General features: G+C 46.1%; 1 protein-coding gene across 11 annotated transcripts in view; it reads right to left on the reverse strand.

The window, feature by feature from the left end:
* LOC118389695 (acetyl-CoA carboxylase) overlaps positions 1-27,129 on the reverse strand; it is a 49,545-nt gene extending 22,416 nt beyond the window's left edge. Inside the window, exons 1-31 of one of the 11 annotated variants that reach the window (XM_052457240.1) lie at positions 26,944-27,122; positions 25,678-25,951; positions 21,084-21,216; positions 20,841-20,979; positions 20,289-20,398; positions 20,093-20,174; positions 19,875-19,973; positions 19,503-19,720; positions 19,178-19,387; positions 18,853-19,023; positions 13,114-13,439; positions 12,766-13,020; positions 12,449-12,676; positions 12,170-12,320; positions 11,947-12,081; positions 11,671-11,817; positions 11,369-11,557; positions 11,110-11,210; positions 9,322-9,410; positions 7,882-8,006; positions 7,693-7,806; positions 7,478-7,591; positions 6,407-6,496; positions 6,114-6,232; positions 4,885-4,908; positions 2,456-2,617; positions 1,703-1,846; positions 1,441-1,543; positions 1,142-1,249; positions 998-1,054; positions 660-704 (exon numbers count right to left, since the gene is read on the reverse strand). In XM_052457240.1, coding sequence (XP_052313200.1) covers positions 660-704; positions 998-1,054; positions 1,142-1,249; positions 1,441-1,543; positions 1,703-1,846; positions 2,456-2,617; positions 4,885-4,908; positions 6,114-6,232; positions 6,407-6,496; positions 7,478-7,591; positions 7,693-7,806; positions 7,882-8,006; positions 9,322-9,410; positions 11,110-11,210; positions 11,369-11,557; positions 11,671-11,817; positions 11,947-12,081; positions 12,170-12,320; positions 12,449-12,676; positions 12,766-13,020; positions 13,114-13,439; positions 18,853-19,023; positions 19,178-19,387; positions 19,503-19,720; positions 19,875-19,973; positions 20,093-20,174; positions 20,289-20,398; positions 20,841-20,979; positions 21,084-21,216; positions 25,678-25,916 — 4,227 coding nt within the window. In that variant the 5' untranslated portion in view covers positions 25,917-25,951; positions 26,944-27,122. Of the gene's footprint in view, positions 1-659; positions 705-997; positions 1,055-1,141; positions 1,250-1,440; positions 1,544-1,702; positions 2,618-4,884; positions 4,909-6,113; positions 6,233-6,406; positions 6,497-7,477; positions 7,592-7,692; positions 7,807-7,881; positions 8,007-9,321; positions 9,411-11,109; positions 11,211-11,368; positions 11,558-11,670; positions 11,818-11,946; positions 12,082-12,169; positions 12,321-12,448; positions 12,677-12,765; positions 13,021-13,113; positions 13,440-18,852; positions 19,024-19,177; positions 19,388-19,502; positions 19,721-19,874; positions 19,974-20,092; positions 20,175-20,288; positions 20,399-20,840; positions 20,980-21,083; positions 21,238-25,677; positions 25,952-26,943 lie in introns of those variants that run through there. The other 10 variants (XM_052457239.1, XM_052457238.1, XM_052457243.1 and 7 more) reach the window with 10 other exon arrangements.
* Between the last annotated feature and the right edge of the window lie 393 nt (positions 27,130-27,522).

Here is a 27,522-nt window from a genome sequence, read left to right on the forward strand (position 1 = left end):
ACAGACAGCAACAGGAAACAGGGGAGCAGCGACAGCTAATCTAATGAATAAAACATTCTCTTTTCACAGGGAGTGATTGGTATTTCTGAACGCTCGAGCTAGAAGCCTGATTGTCAGGTTTGGCTTTGAGGATCGCACCCCACTTGGCCAAACAATACCGGACTAATTGCAAACACACTCATCAACTCAATCGGTATATAATAACAGGCCAGTTGTGTATTAGTCTGGGGCACTAATGCCCACTTACAAGCCTGTATATAGGACTGATTTGGTGTTAGTATAACAGCGAATACAGGATTTATGGTGTGTGAATACACTGGTCTGTGTGGTCTGAAGAGGATGGGCTATTCAGAGGGACTGAGTCTCTACTGTATGAGACACAAACCCACATATGGAGGAGGGCCTCACCAATGGCAGTGATTAGTCCTCATCAGAGCCTGTTCTTCTCTTGTCAAAAGAAAGGGCAGCATTGAAAGGGCTGACGCAGGGAGAGAGAAGGGAACCTGGCATTTACCCAAATGTCTTTAGTCTCAAATGCCGTCATTATCTGCCTGAATCCAACGGAAAGCTACTTGGTGTGGTCCAGGGAAATAGTTGACAATACAGGAAGACAAACTGTACTGTTCCACAGTTATCATCCACATCGTCCCACTACTCACATGAAACCTCTGGTCCACCTCACAGTTGACTGCCTTCCTGAAATCCTGTCAGCACAAACCCCACAGCAAAGGCAAGACATGGATACAGAGGGACAGAAGGAGACAGAGAGAGAAGAGAGAGAAGAGACAGAGGAGCAAGCAAAACAGCCAAATTTGAGATACAAATGACGGTCAAATTACAGGCCATTCCAAATGAATCGCGCGACTCTCTCGTTCCGTCTGGATATCTGTAGAGTCAACGTGCATCGTTGTGATTAAGATAAGATCGGTGACAGTGATTGGAAGAGTAGGTTAGAGAACAGAGGGCAGAGGAGGGAAGTGAGAGTCCTAGTGCTCACCTTCTGAGCTACCAGGAAGGTCAGCCTGCGGATTCCATGTTCAAACAGCAGGGATTTCTGGGGGAAGACGACACAGGAAGAGAAAGTGTGAGCGACTGAGGTGTCCAGGCGTACTTCCTGAAAGGCTCATCCTAAACATCTGACCTTTGTCTGGGTGAACTCCCGGAACATGGCGGCCAGGCCGTCGTCATCGATGTCACTGTCAGTCTTGATGGCCACGTTGAGGATGTGAATGGGCTCGTCTTGGATACTCTGGGTCACAAGACGCATGCAGGCAAAACATAAGTCATATCGTTCAGAGAGAAAGTATCTATTGCGACTATACGAAGAACAGGAAGGTCATGCAACGTTGATGCCATGCATTGAACAAAGGGCTCTCTCAGTCACAATACTCTGTTGTGTTACAATACACATCAGAATCACTACTAGCAGACAGTACTGACCTTGGTGTCCTCCTCTCCATAGAGCACTGGGTTCCCTCCCTCTGGGAAGGTGGGGCTGGGAGGAGGAGAGTCACAGAAGCAGCTCATCACGTCTTTAATGTTCCTGGTGGAGAGGAAAGGATCACGGTTAGACACCACACACACACTTAAGGTAATATCTCAGTATTACAGCTCCAATTCAATAACACCATTTCCCAATGTGGGAAAATAATCAAAGTCATGATGTAATGATTGTGAAAAGGTCAGAGAGCCCAGCCCTCACCTGGTGAACTCCTGGAAGGAGCGGAAAGAGACCATGGCTCCCATGCGCTGGCAGGGTGGGGTGAAAGAGGTGTCCAGGAGGACGTCACTCACACTGCCCACGTGGACCATGCCGTAGTGGTTCAGGTTGGACGAGAACGACATCCTGGGGCAACAACAGACAGCCATTAGACCGGGGTCCTGCAGCACACACATTCACTCACTAGCCCAGAGCTGGGCCAGAGCAGGGAGCAGGGCAGAGCCCATCTCTGACCCATAGGAGAGTTCACCTTAAAAGAGCCCCCTCACCAACCAGTTCTATCCCACAGCAGCATTTATTATATCTGTGATCAGCTGCTGGGACAGAAGGAACATTCTGACTCCTCATTCACTTCCATACTAACTCTAATATAGCAGTGTTCTCACAGAGAACAGTCAACCAGGATCCAAAAAAATAAATAAATAGGCATCTTCTAGATCTGGATGTACTACTCAGGGAGTGCCCAGCAGCTGTATTTAAATGCTAAGGGGATAGATTACATGAAAGAAGAGCAGATATCTGCATAATGTTAGTGAACATGGAAGCATTGTACAGTTTCCCCTGGCCAAATTCATAGTAGAAAGACCCATGGTTCCACCAGGTGTTTTTAGTATTCAAAGGTCCTCCTCTCCCATCCACACAGAGGCCAAGTCCTCTTTTAGAGAGGCCCAGAAGTTTGCCCATTGAGTTAGCCCACAGAATGCTATATAGCCTAGAGTCTCTATGGGGCCCAACCTGTCCACAGAGTCATCCGTATCTGGAGGTTTATTCTCCTCCGTTTTAGCATCATCCTTTGTTTTATCATCCTGTGCTTTAGGGTCCTGTTTGTTACTGTCCACAGACACAGGCTTAATGTCCCGAGTGCGAAGACGGGGCAGTGGCTGGGAAGACAGTCTCCTGAGAGGACAGGACAGCAGCAAGCAGCACATTCAGAGCACAGCTAGCACAAGGCAAAACAGGACACCTCACACAGAAATATTTGAGAACATTGTCACAGAATATTCTAGTAACGTACTACATCTTTTGACTCCCCAATTCCAGAGAAGCGTAATATAGAGACACGGTAAGTATACCGTGCATTCTGAAAGTATTCAGACCCCTTCCCCTATTCCACATTTTGTTAAGTTTGTTAAGCCTTATTCTAAAATGGATTACATAAAAAATGTTCAATCTACACACAATACTCCATAACGACAAAGTTGTTGTTTTTTAAACAGAAATACATTATTTATGTAAGCATACAGACCCTTTGCTATAAGACTCGAAATTGAGCAAAGGTGCATCCTGTTTTCATTGATCATCCTTGAGATGTTTCTACAACTTGATTGGAGTCCACCTGTAGTACATTCAATTGATTGGACATGATTTGGAAAGGCACACACCTCTCTATCAAATCAAATGTTATCATCACATACACATGGTTAGCAGATGTTATTGCGAGTGTAGGGAAATGCTTGCAAATGTCACACAGTTGACAGTGCATGTCAGAGCAAAAACCAAGCCAGGAGGTCAAAGGAATTGTCCGTAGAGCTCCGAGACAGGATTGTGTCGAGGTACAGATCCGGGGAAGGGTACCAAAACATGCTTGCAGCATTGAAGGTCCCCAAGAACACAGTGGCCTCCACTTAAATGAAAGACGTTTAGTACGACCAAGTGTAACAGTATAGCTTCCGTCCGTCCCCTCGCCCCGACCCGGGCTAGAACCAGGGACCCTCTGCACACATCAACAACAGCCACCCACAAAGCATCGTTACCCATCGCGCCACAAAAGCAGCGGCCCTTGCAGAGCAAGGGGAACAACTACTTCAAGGTGTCAGAGAGAGTAAAGTCACCGATTAAAACACTATTAGCGCGCACCACCGCTAACTAGCTAGCCATTTCACATCGGTTACACAAGACTCTTCCTAGAGCTGGCCGCCAGGCCAAACTGAGCAATCGGGGGAGAAGGTCCTTGGTCAGAAAGGTGACCAAGAACCCAATGGTCACTCCGACAGAGCTCCAGAGTTCCTCTGTGGAGATGGGAGAACCTTCCAGAAGGACAACCATCTCTGCAGCACTCCACCAATCAGGCCTTTATGGTAGTGGCCAGACGGAAGCAACTCCTCAATAAAAGTCACATGACAGCCCCACTTGGAGTTTGCAAAAAGGCACCTAAAAGACTCTGACAGGTGGCAGCATCATGCTGTGATGATGTTTTTCAGCGGCAGGGACAGGGAGACTAGTCAGGATCGAGGGAAAGATGAACCTGATCCAGAGTGCTCAGGACCTTAGATGGGGGCGAAGGTTCACCTTCCAACAGGACAATGACCCTAAGCACACAGCCAAGACAAAGCAGGAGTAACTTTGGGACAAGTCTCTGAATGTCCTTGAGTGGCCCAGCCAGAGCACGGACTTGAACCCAATCTAACATCTCTGGAGAGACCTGAGAATAGCAGTGCAGCGATGCTCCCCATCCAACCTGACAAGAGCTTGAGAGGATCTGCAGAAAAGAATGGGAGAAACTCCCCAAATACAGGTGTGCCAAGCTTGTAGCTTCATACCCCAAAATACTAGAGGCTGTAATCACTGCCAAAGGTGCTTCAACAAAGTACTGAGTAAAGGGTCTGAATACTTATGTAAATGTGATTTGTGTTTTTTTTTTTATACAAGTCAGCAAAATTCCCTAAAAAACAGTTTTTGCTTTGCCATTATGGGGTATTGTGTCTAGATTGATGAGGGAAAAACAACAATTTAATCCATTTTTTGAATAAAGCTGTGACATAACAAAAATGTAGAAAAAATAAAGTAGTCTGAATACTTTCCGAATGCACTCTACACACCTACAATACACACACAGAAATATACAGACAGACACTCAGTCTTCCCAGTACGCTGCATTATGCCGTGCTGTAGCCATTCATTTAATACATCACCCATAACCAGGTTCAGCTCCAATGTTAAACATCTGATTCATTAATGGGATAACTAGTAACACTTAACAAGCAGCATAGTCCAATGCCCAACGTTACCTTGTCTTGTCACAACATACGCTTTAAACAAAATGCAGCTGGCATTACGGCTTTCAGTTACATTTCCAATACATGATCGGTTGACTACGCCGCCTTCTAGTCTACAGCTTCTACAGGTCTACATAATGGCTGCAATAAGAAGAAAGTGTACTGTACCTGTTTAGAGTTGGGATGTTACCTCTGCAATCAGACAACACTGACTGGTTAGTTACGCAGACATCAGGAGGAGGAAGCACTCAGAAGAGTGTGAATCATTAAAAAAAAAAGCTTGAGACTACACATTATGGATTCGACTTTCTGCTGCCTCATGTGGTACATTTTTGTTTGTTCTCGACAACCTAATAAATCAAAATGTCTCGTGAAGTCGGGCTTCTTGTTGCCTTCTCAAGGGCTTCATGAACTAACAAGTGGCAGTACGAAGAGCGTCAGAGCAACAAGACGTCCGCGGTTCTAACAAGACGTCCGCGGTGACACCTTTAGGCACTGTCATACATCATCACATGCACTGTCTCAAACCCCCACATTACACTCTATATGACAGCTCCTCGAAAAATTCCACAATAGCTCTATGCCTTCCTAGAGGCCTATTCTTTGGTATTGGTTCAGTCCTGAGGTGGGGGGGGGGGGGCATGCTGTGTTCCAATGAGGAAGCCAATCAAGTCTGGTTAATGCAAATGGGTTAAACATTTTAAGCTGGATAAACCGGTCGCATGCAACAATCGGAGCACAGCAGTCAATGGTTTAACTTTGCAAATCAGTGGTTTTTGTTGGACATACACTTCAAAGTGAAAAATCAAAGTCTTAGCACCACTTGGTTACTGTTGAATTGCCCATGTGCAGTACAAGTCCAGAGTTTCTCTCTGCTTGTGTGTTACTGAAATAGATGTGACAGATCTTCAGAAAGTTGAAAACAATCTTGCAGTCATCCAGAGGACAGACCAGAGAGAGATCAACAAAAGTGGGACTTTGCCGACAGGAGACTAGCTAGTTTCCACTCACACATTCTTGGTAAACCAGGGAAAGTATTTGTACTCTCACAGAATACCTGCTTTTGCAAACAAGGAGTATTTTTCAGGGGCTGAACAGTGGTGAAATAACCATGTTACCGTGGATGAGAACTGGACCCTTCAGGAGATAATGAAATACAGTACTGTCCTTACACAGAACCTTACACACTCTTGTCTCTGTTAGCTCTCATCTCTCTTATAGGACCACCCCCTTCCCCTAATAAGACACCTGACTATAGATCAAGCCTCCCTACTCAGTCCTGCTATTAAGCATTCTCAGCTTAGAATAACAACTGGCCCTAGACCAGTATATATAGGATCAACACCACATCTCCACCACGCTACCATGCAGCAGAGCGTGTGTGTGTGTGTGTGTACCTGTTGGGGTGGGAGGTAGGCAGCATGAACTGGAATTCTACGATGCAGGTGTTGTCCTTTAGCTGTCTGTGCTGGACGCTGTTGAGCTCGTAGGCGATGTAGGCTCTACGTACGTACACCTGGGATGGGGAACACAGGAGAGTTCAAACAGGGCAGAGATCTGGAGACAGTAGAGGAGTGTTCCCTTAACCATGAAATGTCACTCTTTGTACAGTGTCAAAAGCTGTTCAATTGCCTGGGCAACCAGCTATTGTGACTTTGAACGGAAAAAAACACAGTCTCCTTCCTCTCACCTCCAGGGCAGCCATCCTGACCACCTGGTTACTGTGGTAGAAGAAGTTAGGCAGCACATCAAAGATGGACGTCTCGGACAGGATCAGTTTCTGCAAAAGGAGAGAGGATTCAGAATCATGAAAGTCCAGAGAAATATCATTGTAACCTCATTCCACTGTCAAATAGCCATCACTAGCCGGCCACCACCCGGTTACTCAACCCTGCACCTTAGAGGCTGCTGCCCTATATACTTAGACATGGAATCACTGGCCACTTTAATAATGGAACACTAGTCATTTTAATAATGTTTACATACTGCTTTACTCATTTCATATGTATATACTGTATTCTACTCTTAATTTTTGTTTTGTTTTCCCCTATTTCGTGGTATCCAATTAGTAGTTACAGTCTTGTCCCATCGCTGCAACTCCTGTACGGACTCGGGAGAGGCGAAGGTTGAGAGCCGTGCGTCCTCCGAAACACAACCCAACCAAGGCGCACTGCTTCTTGACACACTGTTCGCTTAACCCGGAAGCCAGCCGCAACAATGTGTCGCAGGAGTCATCGTACACCTGATGACCGTGTCAGCGTGCAATGTGCCCGGGACGCCACAGGAGAGGCTAGAGCGCGAAGGGACAGGAACATCCCTGCAGGCCAAACTATCCCCTAACCCAGATGACCCTGGGCCAATTGTGCGCCGCCCCATGGGTCTCCCGTGCCCGCAGCCGGCTGCAACAGAGCCTGGACTCGAACCCAGAATCTCTAATGGCACAGATAGCACTGCGACGCTGTGCCTTAGACCACTGAGCCTCCCGGGATGCCCCTTTATTCTTTTCTACTGTACTTTAGTCAACGCCACTCCAACATTGCTCGTCCTAATATTTATTTATTTCTTAATTCCATTCTGTTACATTTCCTTTGTGTGTATTGTTGGAGCTAGGATCACAAGCATTTCGCTACACCGCAATAACATCTGCTAAATATGTGTATGTGGCTAATACAATTTGGTTTGAAAAGTTTTCTACTTCTTTGAGTGTCTGAATGGCTTCCAGCAATGGCAGTAAAAAGTCAACAACGGCCATGGTCCCTACCTGCAGGTTCTCGATGCAGAACTGGTGCCCGTACATGTCGATGGCAGAGAGGAAGATGGACTCCACCTGGTTGTGACGGAGCTCGTAGGAGGGGAGGTGGGAGGCGATCAGTACCTGAGGAGGAGACGGAGGGGAGTGAGAAGATGACAACACTAACCCTGACCAATCAAAAACAAGAGAACATTTAGAGAGACAGGAAGTGGTGCGCTACGGACCTGGCGGGCACGCAGTGCCACCTTGGCGTTGGTGGTCTTGCTGAGCTGGGTGAGCTCTGTCAGAATGGCCATCAGCTCGTCAGTCAGGGTGGGGTCACGACCACACAGCTGGTCCTACACACAGGGAGAACACAGTCAACTCTGTCTAACACACATGACAAATGTATTTCTAAAGAGGGAAGGACTTACAATGAGCATGGTGACCAGGAGGTTCTTCTTGGTGACCTGGGCGTGTGAGAAGATGTAGTTTAACACGTTGGCCATGTCGCCCTTGTTCTCCTCACGCAGTGTGAACACACACTTGTCGTAGTGTCCTGGAATCACACACACAACAGTGGTAGGCTTGATTACCAACAACGACGAGACGGCCTACAGGGAGGAGGTGAGGGCCCTCGGAGTGTGGTGTCAGGAAAATAACCTCACACTCAACGTCAACAAAACTAAGGAGATGATTGTGGACTTCAGGAAACAGCAGAGGGAACACCCCCCTATCCACATCGATGGAACAGTAGTAGCAAGTTTTAAGTTCCTCGGCATACACATCACAGACAAACTGAATTGGTCCACCCACACAGACAGCATCATGAAGAAGGCGCAGCAGCGCCTCTTCAACCTCAGGAGGCTGAAGAAATTTGGCTTGTCACCAAAAGCACTCACAAATTTCTACAGATGCACAATCGAGAGCATCCTGGCGGGCTGTATCACCGCCCGGTATGGCAACTGCTCCGCCCACAACCGTAAGGCTCTCCAGAGGGTAGTGAGGTCTGCACAACGCATCACCGGGGGCAAACTACCTGCCCTCCAGGACAGCCACACCACCCGATGTTACAGGAAGGCCATAAAGATCATCAAGGACAACAACCACCCGAGCCACTGCCCGTTCACCCCGCTATCATCCAGAAGGCGAGGTCAGTACAGGTGCATCAAAGCTGGGACCGAGAGACTGAAAAACAGCTTCTATCGCAAGGCCATCAGACTGTTAAACAGCCACCACTATTGAGTGGCTGCTGCCAACACACTGACTCAACTCCAGCCACTTTAATAATGGGAATTGATGGGAAATTATGTAAAATATATCACTAGCCACTTTAAACAATGCTACCTAATATAATGTTTACATACCCTACATTATTCATCTCATATGTATATACTGTACTCGATACCATCTACTGTATCTTGCCTATGCCGCTCTGTACCATCACTCATTCATATATCTTTATGTACATATTCTTCATCCCCAGTAGTTTTGGAATTGTTAGTTAGATTACTTGTTGGTTACTACTGCATTGTCGGAACTAGAAGCACAAGCATTTCGCTACACTCGCATTAACATCTGCTAACCATGTGTATGTGACAAATAAAATTTGATTTGATTTGACACACGATTCGGAGGAGAAATCAAATCAACCTGAGCTCAAAGGAAGGTGCAAATTATAGGTTTGTTGTGTAACAGTACCCTCATGTGGACAAATAGAGCAAGTGCAGTCCATTGAATCCTATTCATAAATCAAAGACAGGCAGGACTAATTATCAAAGGCTAATCCTTTCCATTTCCCCTATACCAACCCAGGAAAACCCATTGCTTTACATAGCCTGTTAATGTTAGGAGTAGAGTCCAATGTTCCTCACCATTCTGGAACTGGACCTCTACTTTGAGGTACTGCCTAAGCAGGTCCATCACCACGGCCTTCATGTGACCACGGATGCCACTGCGGTACCTGGGCAGAGAGACAAAATGGCATGGTCAGTGACAGTCCATATCAGTATGAATACAGTACGTGTCTTTAGAATCATGTTTGTGTGTGTATGGGTTGCTAGGTACAGTTGAAGTCGGAAGTTTACCTTAGCCAAATACATTTAAACTCAGTTTTTCACAATTCCTGACATTTAATCCTAGTAAAAAATTCCCTGTCTTTGGGCAGTTAGGATCACCACTTTATTTTAAGAAAGTGAAATATCAAAATAATAGTCGAGAATTATTTATTTCAGCTTTTACTTCTTTCATCACAATCCCAGTGGGTAAGAAGTTTACATACACTCAATTAATATTGGTAGCATTGCCTTTAAAATTATTAACTTGGGTCAAACATTTTGGGTAGCCTTCCACAAACTTCCCACAATAGGTTGGGTGAATTTTGGCCCATTACTCCTGACAGAGCTGGTGTAACTGAGGCAGGTTTGTAGGCCTCCTAGCTCACACACGCTTTTTCAGTTCTGCTCACAAATGTTCGATAGGATTGAGGTCAGGGCTTTGTGATGGTCCCTCCAATACCTTGACTTTGTTGTCCTTAAGCCATTTTGCCACAACTTTTGAAGTATGTTTGGGGTCATTGTTCATTTGGAAGACCCATTTGACCAAGCTTTAACTTCCTGACTGATGTCTTGAGATGTTGCTTAAATATATATCTACATACTTTTCCGTCCTCATGATGCCATCTATTTTGTGAAGTGCACCAGTCCCTCCTGCAGCAAAGCACCCCCATAATATGTGGCTGCCACCCCCGTGCTTCACGGTTGGGATGGTGTTCTTCAACTGGCAAGCCTTCTCTTTTTCCCCCAATCATAACGATGGTCATTATGGTCAAATAGTTCTATTTTTGTTTAATCAGGCCAGAGGACATTTCTCCAAAAAGTATGAGCTTTGTCCCCATGTGCAGTTGCAAACCGTAGTCTAGCTTTTTTATGGCGGTTTTGGAGCAGTGGCTTCTTCCTTGCTGAGCGGCCGTTCAGGTTATGTCGATATAGGACTCGTTTTACTGTTGAAATAGATACTTTTGTACCCGTTTCCTCCAGCATCTTCACAAGATCCTTTGCTGTTGTTCTGGGTTTGATTTGCACTTTTCGCACCAAAGTACGTTCATCTCTAAGAGACAGAACGCGTCTCCTTCCTGAGCGTTATGACGGCTGCGTGGTCCCATGGTGTTTATATACATACTATTGTTTGTACAGATGAACATGGTACTTTCAGGCGTTTGGAAATTGCTCCCAAGGATGAACCAGACTTGCAGAGGTCTACAATTTATTTTTCTGAGGTCTTGGCTGATTTCTTTTGATTTTCCCATGATGTCAAGCAAAGAGGCACCGGGTTTGAAGGTAGGCTTTGAAATACATACACAGGTACACCTACAATCGACTCAAATTATGTCGATTAGCCAATCAGAAGCTTCTAAAGCCATGATATAATTTTCTTGAATTATAAGTGAAATAATCTGTCTATAAACAATTGTTGGAAAAATTACTTGTGTCATGCACAAAGTAGATGCCCTAACCGACATGCCAAAACTATAGTTTGTTAACAAGAAATCTGTGTAGTGGTTGAAAAACTAGTTTTAATGACTCCAACCTAAGTGTATGTAAACATCCGACTTCAACTGTATCATCAGGTCATTTAAAGCCCTGAAGCTGAGAGAGACTCACCTTTGCACCAGCTGTACGATGCTCTGAGTGTTCATGAAGAACACCTCTCTTTCTGACTTCCTGTTCAGAGTGGCAGCATGACTGTCCAGGATGTTGGCAATCTGGAAGAACAGGCTAAATCAGTCAGGTGTATTCCTAATGAACTCTGTATAACAACTCCCCAGAACCATAAATAATACAATAACCAACCTGAATAATACAGTGTGTGTGTGTGTGTGTGTGTGTGTGTGTGTGTGTGTGTGTGTGTGTGTGTGTGTACCTGCTGGCTGGGGAACTGGCAGAGCACAGAGGTTATGTTGCTGGCGTACTGGGCCATCTCCTTCTTGATGCACTTCTCCACAGCGAGGGGGATCCGGCCTGACACACTGGTCATAATGTCCTGCAGCTCCAACAGAGGCAGAGAGGGGTCCCGGAGAGTCTTCATCAGCGTCTCCACCCATTCCTTCAGCTGGGGAAAGACACATTCACCATTTTACCAACTGATATTGATGAACGTACCAACACAGAATACTGCCATCTTTTGTTTGTAGATTGTTGTGTGTGCTGTAATGGACCACTTGCCTTCCCACTGAAAAAGAGTTCAGGCAGGCAGAAGCCATTCATGACGTGCACAAGGTGGTCCAGGGTGCTGTGGAAGACCCTGTGGAGCTTCTCTCCTCTCAACGCCACCGCCTGGATGACGGGCAGCGCCCCGTGGTACAACTCCGCCTGAGACACACACGTTACAACATACTGTTAGTCTCGCATCAAAATGTACTGTATAGCTATTCACGTTTCCATTACAAAATACAAGGATCTCTAAATTCCCCAGTGTCAGGCACACCGTCCCTTACTGACCTGTTGGACCCTGCTAGGATCATCTAACTGCAGCTTGGCGATGACGCAGCCGGGCTCCAGCACGGCACCGGGCCTCTTCACATAGTGGATACAGCCGGACTCCAGCGCCGTCAGAGTCATCACCATCTTCATCACCTGACACAGTTACACACACAGTTGACATGGCCGCTCGCTCCACTAACAGAGTGTGACCACGTCCACAACAATATCACCACACACACACCTCTATCTCAGCGTAACACTGGCCAGAGAACACGTGTCCCCCGTCCTCCACGGTGTACTGGATGAGTTTCCCTGCTGAGAGCGAGCGAAGCAGGGACGGGTCGTTCTCCTTCTCAAACACACACGTCTTGTTCCCAATGGTGATGCGGTACCTGGCCGGGGAAAGAATCTCTTTTAGTCCATTGCCCAAATCAACCCCAAGCTAACCTCTCAACATTCCTTTAAATGAAGAATGTATGTATTCTGTCTGTCCATCGTTCCTTCCTTCCATCCATCCTACCGGTCCACCTCCTCCTTCATGTAGGTGGTGTAGCTGCTGCCGTCGTAGGAGAGCAACAGGCCCCCGTCGCTGAGGCGATGGACGTCCACCTCGGCCGAGGTGCTGTTCATGATAACCACGTAGGAGTTGGGGGACTGACGCGTCACCTTCAGACAATACTTAGTACCCTCATAGATCAATTCCACATCAACTGTGTTGAGAAGAGTGTGCGCGGGAAGCACCTGGCCTCTGTAGAGGGGGAGAGAGGAGAAGAGAGGAGAGTGAGATGGTGTGTGTGTGTGTGTGTGTGTTCTTAAAATCTTTAAAAGAGTGTTGACCTTTCTAGAGAGTGCAGGAAGTTGGAGACACTGTTCCTCAGGTTGACGTCAGCCACGTGGAGAGCCCCGCTCACTATGCCCAGCATGGTGTCAGGACGCTCTGCCTGCATCTTCTCTGAGATGAGCCTGTCCAGCCAGCCTGTGTCGATGGTGTTGTGCTGGAAGCTCTCAGTCTCCAGCAGCTTGATGAGGTACTCCACTGTGGTCCTAAAGTCTCCTCTGATAGACAGCTCCTTCAGGGCCACCACCATGTTACTGAACACACACAGGAGAGGTGTTACCACACATCATTGGGTCTCACTGACAACACACACAAAACACAATGAACTTCACATGATTTTTACTCACGAGATGGCCTCCTCTCGGTTCTCTCCCCAGGAGAAGCAGTGGCCAAACTGGGAGTCTGCAAACTCATGCAGGCCTCCGGCCGCGGCCACACTGAAGTATCCCCACACATTCTTGTTACTGCGGAAGTTCAGCTCCTGCACCGTGCCCGAGCTCGGCTTGAAACCCTCATCAGGGTTCTCACTGGTGATGCGTGCAGCGATGACATGTCCCCGTGGGGAGGGGGCCGTGGACAGACCCTCAAAGTCAATCATAGAGTCTCCCCAGGGCTGGACACCATACATCAATCTGATGTCCTTGATACGGTGCAGGGGAATCCCCATGGAAATCTGAGGAAGAAGAAGCAGTTCCGGTCTGTAGTAGAAGGAAGTTCCTGTTAAACGAATGGGTCTTTGAAATAATTATAAAATTCACTAATGTACTTCTGGTCCAACGTTTATCCTATAATTGAAGTCAAGAATGTGCTCAAAGTTTGAATCTTCACGAACACCCTTTCATTTCCTGGCAATACTGAATAATAATAAATGTGTTAAGGGTGGGATTAAAAACAAACAAAGATAACTATTGTAAAATATACTGTGCCTGTAAAATGTATATAGTATGTATAAACTGGAAGATGCCGTAGTGTTGTTGGCCATTAGTTTACATTTACATTACATTTAAGTCATTTAGCAGACGCTCTTGGGCGGTAGGGCAAGAGGAATATATACATTTTTTAAAAGATGGATAGCTAGGCACACACACACAAACAAACAAAAAATGTCCCTTTTTCACAGATCTTCGTAAAGGGTTTAAACACTGTTTCCCATGCTTGTTCAATGAACATGTACCGGTCATTAAGACACTAACAGCTTACAGACGGTAGGTAATTAAGGTCACAGTTATGAAAACTTAGGACACTAAAGAGGCTTTTCTACGGACTCTGAAAAACAACAAAAGAAAGATGCCCAGGGTCCCTGCTCATCGGTGTGAACGTGCCTTAGGCATGCTGCAAGGAGGCATGAGGACTGTAGATGTGGCCAGAGCAATAAATTGCAATGTCCGTACTGTGAGATGCCCAAGACAGCGCTACAGAGAGACTGATCATCCTCTCAGTGGCAGACCACATGTAACAACACCTGCACAGGATCGGTACATCCTCACCAGACATCTCCGGCAACAACATCGCCTATGGGCACAAACCCACCATCGCTGAACCAGACAGGACTGGCAAAAAGTGCTCTTCACCGACGAGTTGCGGTTTTGTCTCACTAGGGCTGATGGTCGGATTTATGTTTAACGTCAAAGGAATGAGCATTACACCGAGGCCTGTACTCTGTAGTGGGATCGATTTGGAGGTGGAGGGTCCGTCATGGTCTGGTGCAGTGTGTCACAGCATCATCGAACTGAGCTGGTTGTCATTGCAGGCAATCTCAACACTGTGTGTTACAGGGAAGACATCCTCCTCCCTCATGTGGTACCCTTCCTGCTGGCTCATCCTGACATGACCCTCCGGCATGACAATGCCACCAGCCATACTGCTCATTCTGTGCGTGATTTCCTGCAAGGCAGGAATGTCAGTGTTTTGTCATGGCCAGCGAATAGCTCGGATCTCAATCCCATTGAGCACGTCTGGGACCTGTTGGATCGGAGGGTGAGGGCTACGGCCATTTCCCCGAGAAATGTCCAGAAACTTGCAGGTGCCTTAGTGGAAGAGTGGGGTAACATCTCACAGCAAGAACTGACAAATCTGGTGCAGTCCATGAGGAGGAGATGCACTGCAGTACTTAATGCAGCTGGTGGCCACACAGGATACTGACTGTCACATTATTCCATTTCTGTTAGTCACATGTCTGTGGAACTTGTGAAATATGTCTCAGTTGTTGAATCTTGTTATTATTTTCTACATTGTAGAATAATAGCGAAGACATCAAAACCATGAAATAACACATATGGAATCATGTAGTAATCAAAAAAAAAAAAAGTGTTAAACAAATCAAAATTTATTTTATATTTGAGATTCTTCAAATAGCCACCCTTTTGATGACAGCTTTGCGCACTCTTGGCAATGTATATTTACCCACAAATATATGGGGATGGGAAATGATGCAGACAATTACATTGATGGAAGCTACAATCTGCAATATTAAAGCTGATCCACCCGCTAAAAAAAATAATCTAAGAATAAAAATGGCTGCTAGGATTTTAATTGGCTGACTACAGAAAAACATTGGGTCTTGAATGATATTTCTCTCTCACTTAGAACCCGGTTATTAACTCTCTTCTTCCTGGCCAGGGCCCAGTTTCCCGACAGCGATGGAACTTAGGCTTAAGAGTGTTTTAATGATGCATCATCGTTCCTAAGGCAGAAGTTGTGACATGCTTTCCCCAGAACACCACGCAGAGAGAACGTTTGCTAAGTGAGTCGTTAAACCATGTGTCGATACTGACGATGAATCAGCTCCTATAGAGATATTACCACCGATGGCTACAAATAGTCAGAGGCGGCTTATTATGTTTACCCAGTAATAATACCCTAAACCACAGATGTTGTTACACATCATTAAATAGATTGAGGCAAAAAATAATAAACTGAAAGTAGCACAATATAACTCAATTGATTGGACATGAAATTCATTTCAATATGATTTAAATACACTGAGTGTACAAAACATTAAGAACACCTTCCTGATATTGAGTTGTACCACCATTTTTCCCACTCAGAACAGCCACAATTCGTTGACACATGGGAACTCTACAAGGTGTTGAAAGTGTTCCACAGGGATGCTGGCCCATGTTGACTCCAATGTTTCCCACAGTTGTGTCACGTTGGCTGGATGTCCCTTTGGGGCGTGGACCATTCTTGATACACATGGGAAACTGTTGAGCGTGAAAAACCAAGCAGTGTTGCTGTTCTTGAAACAAACCGGTGCGCCTGGCACCTACTACCATACCCTGTTCAAAGACACTTCAACCTTTTGTCTTGCCCATTCAGGCTCTGAATGGAACACATACTCAACCCATGTCTCAATTGTCTCAAGGCTTAAATATCATTCTTTAACCTGTCTCCTACCCTTCTTCTACACTGATTGAAGTGGATTTAACAAATGACATCAGTAAGGGATCATAGACTTCACCTGTCGGTCAGTCTGTCATGGAAAGAGCAGGTGTTCTTAATGTTTTAGTGTACATAGGCCCATGTAGCCTATACTGTACTCGGTTCATTTGAAGCACCTTTTCATCTTTTGTTTGTTTGTAACAACAGCAAAGACAGTGGCATTTATCGTGGAGCAACTTTGTATTTGTAGTCAACTTTGTTCTGAAGTCATCAGCTGTTACAGATGTTTTTCAGTCTATGTTCAGCGGAGATCTTTGTACAAAGTGACGCAAAAAAAAAAATGATTACAAAACTATCGACGCACTTAGCTTTTCTACGAGTGGTCTGAGGCAGTTGGTAAACTTTAGTGACGATGGTTTTGGGAAAGAGCTCTGAGATTTAACAACTCTCCTACGAAGGTTCTAACAAACTTAGCCTTTAAAAAGGTCCAATGCAGCCGTTTTTATCTCAATATCAAATCATTTCTGGGTGACAATTAAGTACCTTACTGTGATTGTTTTCAAAGAAAATGGTCTAAACTAAATTAGCTTCTTAGCAAAGAGCAATTTGTCAAGAATGAATTTAGCTAGCTGTTATTGGCAGTGAGGTTTGGAACTCTTTCTTCGGGCTCTATTAACTAATCAACCACCTGGTGTTATCACCAGGCAGGCCAAAACACCATCCTACTAAAAATGGCTCAAATTTCAAAACAGCTACACAATTTAATTGTACTTATTTATTTAACCAGGCAAGTCAGTTAAGAACAAATTAATTTTTTACAATGACAGCCCACCCCTGCCAAACCCTAACCCGGAGGATGCAGTGCCAATTGTGCGCCGCCCTATGGGACACCCAATCACGGCCAGTTGTGATACAGCCTGGAATCGAACCAGGGTCTGTAGTGACACCTCTAGCATTGAGATGCAGTGCCTTAAACCGCTGCACCACTCGGGAGCCCAAAAAAAGCGCATTATCATAATTTTCACAATTTCACAGTATTATTCAAACCTCAGTGTGGAAATATATATAAAAACACAGGAAATCACATTTTTGACTGCACTGGGCCTTTAAGATGCTTTTGAGAAACCTTTCCTATCTCACTGAGAGGAATCACAGCTTGTTGTATCCCACTGTTGTCCGTCTGCCCCTTCCTGCCCAGTGAGATTAGACAGTGTCAACGTGGGGATAGGTGGACAGACAGGGTATATCCCTCCCCTACAGCACAGACAGACGACTGCCATCTTCAGCAGCAGCTATGTTGGTCTGTCCTTCAGCTTGAACACCCACCACTGACCAACATACTGCTGAGTGGACACGTGACCCACCACTGACCAACATACTGCTGAGTGGACACGTGACCCACCACTGACCAATATACTACTGAGTGGACACGTGACCCACCACTGACCAACATACTGCTGAGTGGACACGTGACCCACCACTGACCAATATACTACTGAGTGGACACGTGACCCACCACTGACCAATATACTACTGAGTGGACACGTGACCCACCACTGACCAATATACTACTGAGTGGACACGTGACCCACCACTGACCAACATACTGCTGAGTGGACACGTGACCCACCACTGACAACCAAACTGCTGAGTGGACACGTGCCCCACCACTGACCCTAAAACTGCTGAGTGTACACGGGCTCCTCCACTGAAAAACAAACTGCAGAGTGGACACGTGACCCACCACTGACAAACAAATAGCTGAGGGGACACGTTACCCCCCACTGACCTACATACTGCTGAGTGGACACGTGACCCACCACTGACCAACATACTGCTGAGTGGACACGTGACCCACCACTGACCAATATACTACTGAGTGGACACGTGACCCACCACTGACCAACATACTGCTGAGTGGACACGTGACCCACCACTGACCAACATACTGCTGAGTGGACACGTGACCCACCACTGACCAACATACTGCTGAGTGGACACGTGACCCACCACTGACCAACATACTGCTGAGTGGACACGTGACCCACCACTGACCTACATACTGCTGAGTGGACACGTGACCCACCACTGACCAACATACTGCTGAGTGGACACGTGACCCACCACTGACCAACATACTGCTGAGTGGACACGTGACCCACCACTGACCAACATACTGCTGAGTGGACACGTGACCCACCACTGACCAACATACTGCTGAGTGGACACGTGACCCACCACTGACCAACATACTGCTGAGTGGACACGTGACCCACCACTGACCAACATACTGCTGAGTGGACACGTGACCCACCACTGACCAACATACTGCTGAGTGGACACGTGACCCACCACTGACCAACATACTGCTGAGTGGACACGTGACCCACCACTGACCAACATACTGCTGAGTGGACACGTGACCCACCACTGACCAACATACTGCTGAGTGGACACGTGACCCACCCCCACGACTGATGCTGGAGGTGTCTGGAACAGCCCCAGAGGGGTGGTGAGGAGGAGGAGGAGGGAGGGGTTGATTTTTCATGTTTCTGTACATTAGCTCACACCAACCTAACCAGTTACCATGGAGACAGAGGCCCGGGATGAAACTAACTGTCGAGAGCAGTGAGGTGTACCTACACAACAGAGACGTAAGACACAGACTGAATAGGAGCTGGACACACACTGTTGCTGAAACTGACCTGCAGCTGTGCAGCAGGCAGGTTGACGTCAGCCACCATCTCAGTACAGGGGTGCTCCACCTGCAGACGAGGGTTGAGTTCTAGGAAGTAGAAGCTGCCATCTTGGCTGTAGAGATACTCCACTGTGCCAGCACTGACGTAGCCCACCATCTTAGCCAGCTTCACCGCACACTGAGGAGTGAGGAACAGACACACAGTCACAACCCGGCAACTTAACCACAGAGCAACGAGTCCATCTGGCCACAGTCCCTCTCAAATTTCAACACATTGACATGGCTCCTCTCAATGGTAATGTCTCCATCCAATAGCACAAATTGTGCCATACCCTCTCCATGTCCTCAAACACGTCTGAGGTGGAGATGGTGGCGGGCGCTTCCTCTATGATCTTCTGGTGTCGCCGCTGTACGGAGCAGTCCCTGCCGAACAGGGAGATGGCGTTGCCGTACTGGTCGGCCAGGAGCTGGACCTCCAGGTGACGAGCGTGTTTGGCCAGCTGCATCACGAAGATGGGTGAGCCCGGAACCTCTGTCTGGACCTGGGGAGCCAAGGAGAAGGGAGCACGATGGGTTATTCAGAATCAAAATCATACTGAACATGTCTTTCAGCCCATCATAACCATATAGTGATACTGGAATTAGACTGGACCTCACCTGTCTGAAGAGGTTGGGGAAGTCATCAGCACAGTTGACTTTGCGGATGCCCTTTCCTCCACCTCCCTCGGAGGCCTTCACCATCACGGGGTAGCCCACCACCTCCGCAGCCTTCAGTCCTGCCTCCACATCATGGATGCAGCCCAGCTCATACAGATCAGGGGGAACATTGATGATCCTCTTCTTCTGGTCACTCTCTGACCACTCTACTGTTAGCCCTGAGACACACACACACACACACACACACACACACACACACACACACACACACACACACACACACACACACACACACACACACACACACGGGATCAGTCTCGGACAACACACTTACTTCAAAGCCATCCAGTGAATTCAACGGTACAGACATACCTGCTCCACTCCAGGGCAGGGTTGGGATGCCAGCTGTCTGAGCCACGATGGATGAAGCGATCTTGTCCCCTAGTGCCCACATGGCCTGGCTAGGAGGACCTGGAAGTAGGCACAGAACACATCATCTTACAGGAGAGAAGGGCTAAAAGCAGTATCCGTGGCTCTGTGTGTGGCTGGAAGACTCAGTGGAGAGGAGATGGTAGGAAACACAGTCTTACCCATGAAGGCAATGCCATTCTTCATGAGCAGCTCTGGCAGTTTGGGATTCTCTGAGGCGTGACCCCACCCAGCCCATACAGCCTGGAGAAATCATTACAAACACAACCAGTTCAAATAAAGGTTATACAAGAGAGTTCGATCACTATTTAGAAGAAAGTCTACTCTAGGCCTAAATAAATGGATGTTTAGGAGTACCTGCACAGGTATACGCTTGGCAATGTCCAGAATGAGCTCCACGTTGGCATAGTTGTTGTTATTGGTCCCTCCTGGCACAGGCACATAGTGGTCGGCCATCTTTATGTACTCTGTAGAAGATAGTGGGGTGAAAACCGTTTAGCTCTGCGCTGCCCATAAAATAGCATGTAAAACAGTCCAACATTTCATCTCATCTTTCGTCTCTAAATATTAGCTTGCTATCGTCACATCTAAAACATCACCACCAGTGTCAAACCATTTAAACATGATAGCATTTGGAGAAAGCCATTATTTTCTACACAATCAGACAAAGCCCTTTCTGCTGAACTAGGTCAGAGTTGTCTGTTCAGTGCAGGTTTAAACCAACAGACATCCTGCTCTGGTCCACTCTTGGAAGCCTAAGTGGGTTTGCTTGTTTAAACACATCAGACTGGCTGGAGCTTTGTCCTGTTTCTTTCTGGGTCACTAAGCAGAGTTAGAGAGGCTGGGTAGAGAATAGAGAGACAACGGTTACTCCGCTGCTACTAGTTGTGATGATACTGTAAAGCTCACCTGCGTTGGCCTTCAGGTCCTCAGGGGTTACCATGACGACAAAGCGGATGGCGCGCTCGTTGCGAAACATCTCGTAAGCCCAGCGGCGGATGGAGCGCATGCATTTGACCGCTGCGATGCCGTTGTTGGCAATGAGGACCTGAGATGGGAAGAGATGTGAGCAGGGGACTATAGCCTCTGAAATTACTGCATGTCAAATGTGGTAAAACCAGGCCCTAGAAGCTAAAGAAACCCTGGCCTTACCTTCTCGATGACCTTATTCCCACCAAAGCGGGTAACAAACTCAGCGGGGGAGGCCACGGTGAAATCTCTCTGCAGGTCGATGCGACGCCGGTCTCGGCCCTGCTTGACCAGGTGCAGCCCAGACATGCTCGGTCTGTGTGAACAACTGAAATTACTTCAGCATGAAGAGAACACCGGAGTGTAAGGTTGGTGGGGGGCGGTTCACAATCCCCCAGCATTTGTCATCAACATATTATTTTACATTCGTCCATAATAACTTCTATTATAAGAAGACGTGAAAGTTCATGCTACAGTCAACATACACAACAAGCATAAGGTTAACGGCCCAAACTACACTTGACACGTAGCGTAAGCAGAGCGCACACGTTGCTTAAGACTAGAGGTCGGCCGATTAATCGGAATGGCCAATTAATTAGGGCCGATTTCAAGTTTTCATAACAAATCGGTATTTTTGGGCGTTGATTTAATTTTTTTTTTTTATATATACCTTTATTTAACGAGGCAAGTCAGATAAGAACACATTATTTTCAAACGGCCTAGGAACGGTGGGAACGGTGGGTTAACTGCCTTGTTCAGGGGCAGAACGACAGATTTTCACCTTGTCAGCTCAGGGGATCCAATCTTGCACCCTTACAGTTAACTAGTCCAAAGCTCTAACCATTGTACTCCACGAGGAGCCCGCCTGTTACGCGAATGCAGTAAAAACCAAGGTAAGTTCCTAGCTAGCATTAAACTTATCTTATAAAAAATGATCAATCAATCATAATCACTAGTTATAACTACTAATCCAGGTTAGCAGGTAATATTAACCAGGTGAAATTGTGTCATTTCTCTTGCGTTCATTGCACGCAGAGTCAGGGTATATGCAACAGTTTGGGCAGCCTGGCTCATTGCGAACTAATTTGCCAGAATTTTACTTAATTATAACATAACATTGAAGGTTGTGTAATGTAACAAGAATATTTAGACTTAGGGATGCCACCCGTTAGATAAAATACCGAACGGTTCCGTATATTTCACTGAAATAATAAATGTTTGTTTTTTCAAAATTATAGTTTCCGGATTCGACCATATTAATGAACAAAGGCTCGTATTTCTGTGTGTTATTATGTTATAATTAAGTCTGATTTGATTTGAGCAGTCTGACTGAGCAGCAGCAGGCTCGTAATCATTCATTCAAACAGCACTTTCGTGCATTTTTCCACCAGCTCTTCGCAAGCACAGTGCTGTTTATAACTTCAAGCTTATCAGCCTAATGGCTGGTGTAACCGATGTGAAATGGCTAGCTAGTTAGCTGGGTGTGCGCTAATAGCGTTTAAAACGTAACTCGCTCTGAGACTTGGAGTAATTATTCCCTTTGCTCTGCAAGGGCTGCGGCTTTTGTGGAGCGATGGGTAACGATGCTTCGAGTGTGGTTGTTGTCGATGTGTTCCTGGTTCGAGCCCAGGTAGGGGGGAGGAAAGGGACGGAAGCTATACTGTTACACTGGCAATACTATAGTGCCTATAAGAACATCCAATAGTCAAAGGTATATGAAATACAAATGGTATAGAGGGAAATAGTCCTATGAATACTATATTAACTACAACCTAAAACCTCTTAACTTGGAATATTGAAGTCTCATGTTAAAAGGAACCACCAACTTTCATGTTCTCATGTTCTGAGCAAGGAACTTAAACGTTAGCTTTCTTACATAGCACATATTGCACTTTTACTTTCTTCTCCAACACTTTGTTTTTGCATTATTTAAACCAAATTGAACATTTTTCATTATTTATTTGAGGCTAAATTGATGTATTATATTAAGTTAAAGTAAGTGTTCATTCAGTATTGTTGTAATTGTCATTATTACAAATAAAATTAATCGGACGATTAAATCAGCAACGGCTCTTTTGGTCCTCCAATAATCGGTATCGGCATTGAAAAATCATAGTCGGTCGACCTCTACTCAAGACCAGCGCTGGTGAAACAGTCACTGTAATCCATCAGAGATGGTACACCAGCCGTGCCATCAGCAAGTGCGTGGAGCGCTGTGGCAGCGTCTTTTTACACCAAGTCTAATTTAAGCGTAAGCCTTCCTCGGCCAGGAAAAACACCAAACGAGATCTTTGTCGACCTTGTAGGCTGACTGAGATTTCAGCTGTCTTTTGACCCTTCACACTCCTGGGAATTGGCCTAAATGGATAGGCCTACATTTAAATGTTTCTTACAGAAGAAACATAAAAACCACAGTAGAAATTGAAAGGGAATAGTTGAGATAATTGTATAATTTTTTTATTTAAGCTTTATTTAACTAGGCAAGTCAGTTGAGAACAAATTCCTATTTACAATGGACTGCCTACCCCGTCCAAACCCTAACCCGGGCGGCGCTGGGCCAATTGTGCGCCGCCCTATGGGACTCCCAATCACAGCCAGTTGTGATACAGTCTGGATAATGGCAAAATGATTAGACCAAAGTTGAGTACACAACAGTTCTCCTGACAAGACTGAATCCAAATATTACACTGTTGATTTTATGTGCATTTTACATGTACACTACTTGTTGCTGCATTCATTGATAAAGAAATCTGAAAATACTCTGGCTAGGTTTAGTAACACAAGACAAGCCAACACCTGGAAAATGTTGGGTAGGTGCAACCTAACACAAAAAAATTACAAAGCTGCAATGATAAGAGAGCAGAACATTTCCTCCTCAAAACATAACTGCTTACTAAAACTGGTGCTCTAATGGTCACATCAAGGGAGAGAACCATCATGGATCAATGTAAACAGTCTCCTCTACCTACAGTAAAAAAAGAAAAATACTTGAAATCAATGTCCTTGTCTCTAACTGAGTAGGCATATCTGCCCTGAGGAGATGATGAAATGTTCTCTCATTTTTCTGAACTGTACACATTTAGACCTTCCACGAGTAAAAAAAGGAACAGCACACCATCACCAACCAGTCGCAGGATGAGCTCGTTCCTGACATGTTATTAAAAGGCTAGGGCAACCTGCAAGTGTTTCCTCAGGGGGGGGGAATAGGGCACCTAAACTAGGTTCCACCCTCAGAGAGAGCCAGTGGGAGGATGGATCCAGTCACCCAGAAGGGTGTGTCAGGGACAGAGCCCCTTAGTGTGTGCTCGGCCGGCTGCTGTAGCCTGACACTGCACTGTTGCATCAAGATGGCATGCTACAGAGACACAGACAGAAGCCTCTGAATGAAGCCCCAGAGAATGAAGCTCCCAGAGAACAGCACTTCCCATCACCTGTGCTCCCCCTTGTCCTATGGGAGAAAGCTGTGGGCTCTGCCTCTGCCAGTAATTCCGGTTTCAACATCAACCCTCACACTCCCCATCACATACTCAAGCACACAGGACAGGTCAGCTGTAGAGAGCTGTGAAACTAATCACTTAAAACGTGAGGTGCTAAAAGAGGATCAAGAAAAACCTTCCCCTCCATCTCTGCCAGGAAGGCACATCGTAACAGCCTGCAACCTCAGACAATCCCATATAGACTGGAGGTAAATACCTGAGCATGATGTTTGGTTATACTCAACTATTGGAATGTGATTCAGATATCAAGTTTTTTCTATCATGCCACTGAATGATCGCCCCATAAGCGAATATAAGAGTGTGTACTGTACACAGCTATTTTCCAATCATGGCTTTGGAAAGTGTGTGTGGAAAGACGTAGCTGACAGGTGAACAGCAGCGTGAGTGGAATTGGTAGACAGATATTTACTTCTTCGTCAGTGTCCTGGCCCACCACAACACTAAAGCCCTACTGCTAGACTGACTGTAGTAGGCCTGACTCTCACGTCAGTCTGTTACAACTATTCAATTCCAACAACAGCCCAGACCTGTGGCAGGCATATAGTTGAACCAAAACTCACTAGAATAGTCTACACACGAAACACAGAATTCGCAAACAAGAAAGACTGAGAAACAAATCTGAACACCATTCTAAATGAATAGCCTGAGCCTACTGTATGTGTACAAATGTTGACATATTCTTCTGGCCAGCACCATATCTGCCAGTTATTCATACAAATCATGTCTTATGTATCGCCACACATCTACATTCACAATGTCCATTCTCTAGAGCCTCGTCCCAGTGGCTGTAAAAAGAGCCACCAAATACAAAGGAGAGCTGGTGAGGACAGGCTCCAGGGAGAGCTCAGGGCTCAGAGCTGAGGTTGTTGGCAAGCAGCAGGGAGGGCAGTCCATCCAGAACACACAGCTCCTCTATAGCAAGCAGGCATGGTGTGGCCTGGCCACATTTTTCACACACACCACCCACAGCAGAGAAGCGAGGGAGGCCCGCCAGGGGGAGATCACTGAACCCAGTGTTCTCCTGCTGCTGCCATTCCAGAATACTCCCCTCCAGACTCGTCTGATATCTGTATTGGAGGTTTCCCCATCCCATACAACTGGAGCCAGATTGATTAGTCAATAAAAACTGTGCAGTACCATTTTGTATAATGCATTGAGATACTGGTAACCTCAGTATAGATGCTATGATTAAACACCTCTCTGTGGATGCCAAGCCTGGATACACAACACAAACAGAGGCTCAGGGAACACAAACCAGAGAGAAAAGCCCAGGTTCTGACCTCATGTGGGGGCCGTCAATGTGGTCGAAGCCCATCTCATAGGTGCTGTTCTCTGAGCTGAGGCTAGAAGTGGGGGATATGGAGCGCTCCTTCTCCTCCAGTCCCAGTGTCAGGTCTGGCTTTCCCAGGATCTCATCCTCAGAGTTCTCCTCCGACACAGAGCCGATGATGAAGTTGGAGTGCAGCGCAGCAAGGTTCGGGGCAGCAGCCTTATTGGCAGGCGCGTCCTGCTGTGCCATAGCTGGACCGTCACCACGTTGGCAGGCTGCGAACACTGTGGAGGGAAAGGAGTGGATGAGGAGAGTCAAAACCACAAGTATTTATAAAGCTGGAGATAGAGCCGAGTCCTCAAGTAAGTCAGGGCCACAGCGTGATGACACCAGGCCATCCTGGCATTGGCTGCTGTTTGTCAGATTGCATCAGTGAGAGGAGTTGCACAAAAATGATGTTGACCCAGCATTCATATTGCAAGACATTGCAAAAGAATGGTACAGAGGGCATTACCTCCCCATCCTCCTTAAATAAAATGCTTACCGTGACTGTAATATATATTTGTTTATTTATACATACACACATACAGTTACAACAAACTCCAATCCAAAACCACTGGTTTGAAAGGCATGGTCTGCATTGATGTTTGCTAGTCTTTGCGAGGGTATAATTTTCTTGAACTACAACTGTGCACGAGCAGAGAAACCAGAACAAGACAGACACACCTTGCCAGCATTAGTTTTAGCTGCTTGCTGGACCTGAAAAACAAGCCCAACAATGCAGACATAACGTAAGAGAACAGCACTGAACATAGACGTACCCCACATGATAATGATAGGCTCTCATGATAATGATAGGAAACAAATGTCGCCCCGCACCCTGGTCCAAAACTGGTTTATCTTATGGATGGGAATCTAATGTCGAATATGTCGAACAGGCAAGTTAAATCAAATCATACTAGTAGTGTTGTGTCGCGTTATGGCTAACCATAATCATATAAATCAAAAAACACTCGTTAGTCTCAATACAACCCTAGTCGATGTGAATGAGCAGGGAGGTTTCACAAGTAGTTTCTGGCTATCTAGGTAGTTCGCTAGAAAGACAGATCGGTATCTTGTTAACGTTGGCTAAGTTATTACAACAGCATGCGAGGTGTCGGGCAGCTAGCTAGCAAGATACCGGTCTGCTAACGTTACTGTAACATACAGTCAGTGTCGCTAATTAGCTCATCACCTAGCTATGCTAGCAAGCTAACGGTTAAGACTCAGTACTCACCGTGAGAAATAAACCGACAAGCAATCCTGAGTCGTTTATCCCAAAGGATTGGTGGTGACTTATTTAATTCACGTTGGTTTCAGACATGTCTTTCCAACCGGTGATGACAAAAAAACACATTGTGATGAGCTGATGTGACTACAAGAGGCGCATTTGACAGTAGGGAGTGGTATGATGCGAAGATGGGTTACGTTTGGCCATTCACCTCTGACCTTGGCTGTGTTGCAGTAGCGGGCCAATCGGATTGTCCGAAAATATCCGAGGCGGGCAGAAAGAGCCAAAACTGGAATTGACTGGGAGGAGGTGTGCCCAATAAGAAAACATTTCTACCATCCCACGTGTTTGGTCCAGTATGGCCTGATCTGTACAAACCTATCCTCCCTGGCAGGCTGGCAGAGTCATTTCTGATCATACAGTAGTTTCCAGACTTTTCTGATTTAACAAAAAGAAAAGAAAAAACACAGGGTATGATGTGTAACGTACCAGGAACCATACCAAGTACAAGACATTGCATAACAACATACACACCATTTAGCAGTGGCGTAAAGTACTGAAGTAAAACATACTTTAAACTACTAC

Source organism: Oncorhynchus keta, chromosome 11 (assembly GCF_023373465.1).
Source record: "Oncorhynchus keta strain PuntledgeMale-10-30-2019 chromosome 11, Oket_V2, whole genome shotgun sequence".
Classification (NCBI taxonomy): domain Eukaryota; kingdom Metazoa; phylum Chordata; class Actinopteri; order Salmoniformes; family Salmonidae; genus Oncorhynchus; species Oncorhynchus keta.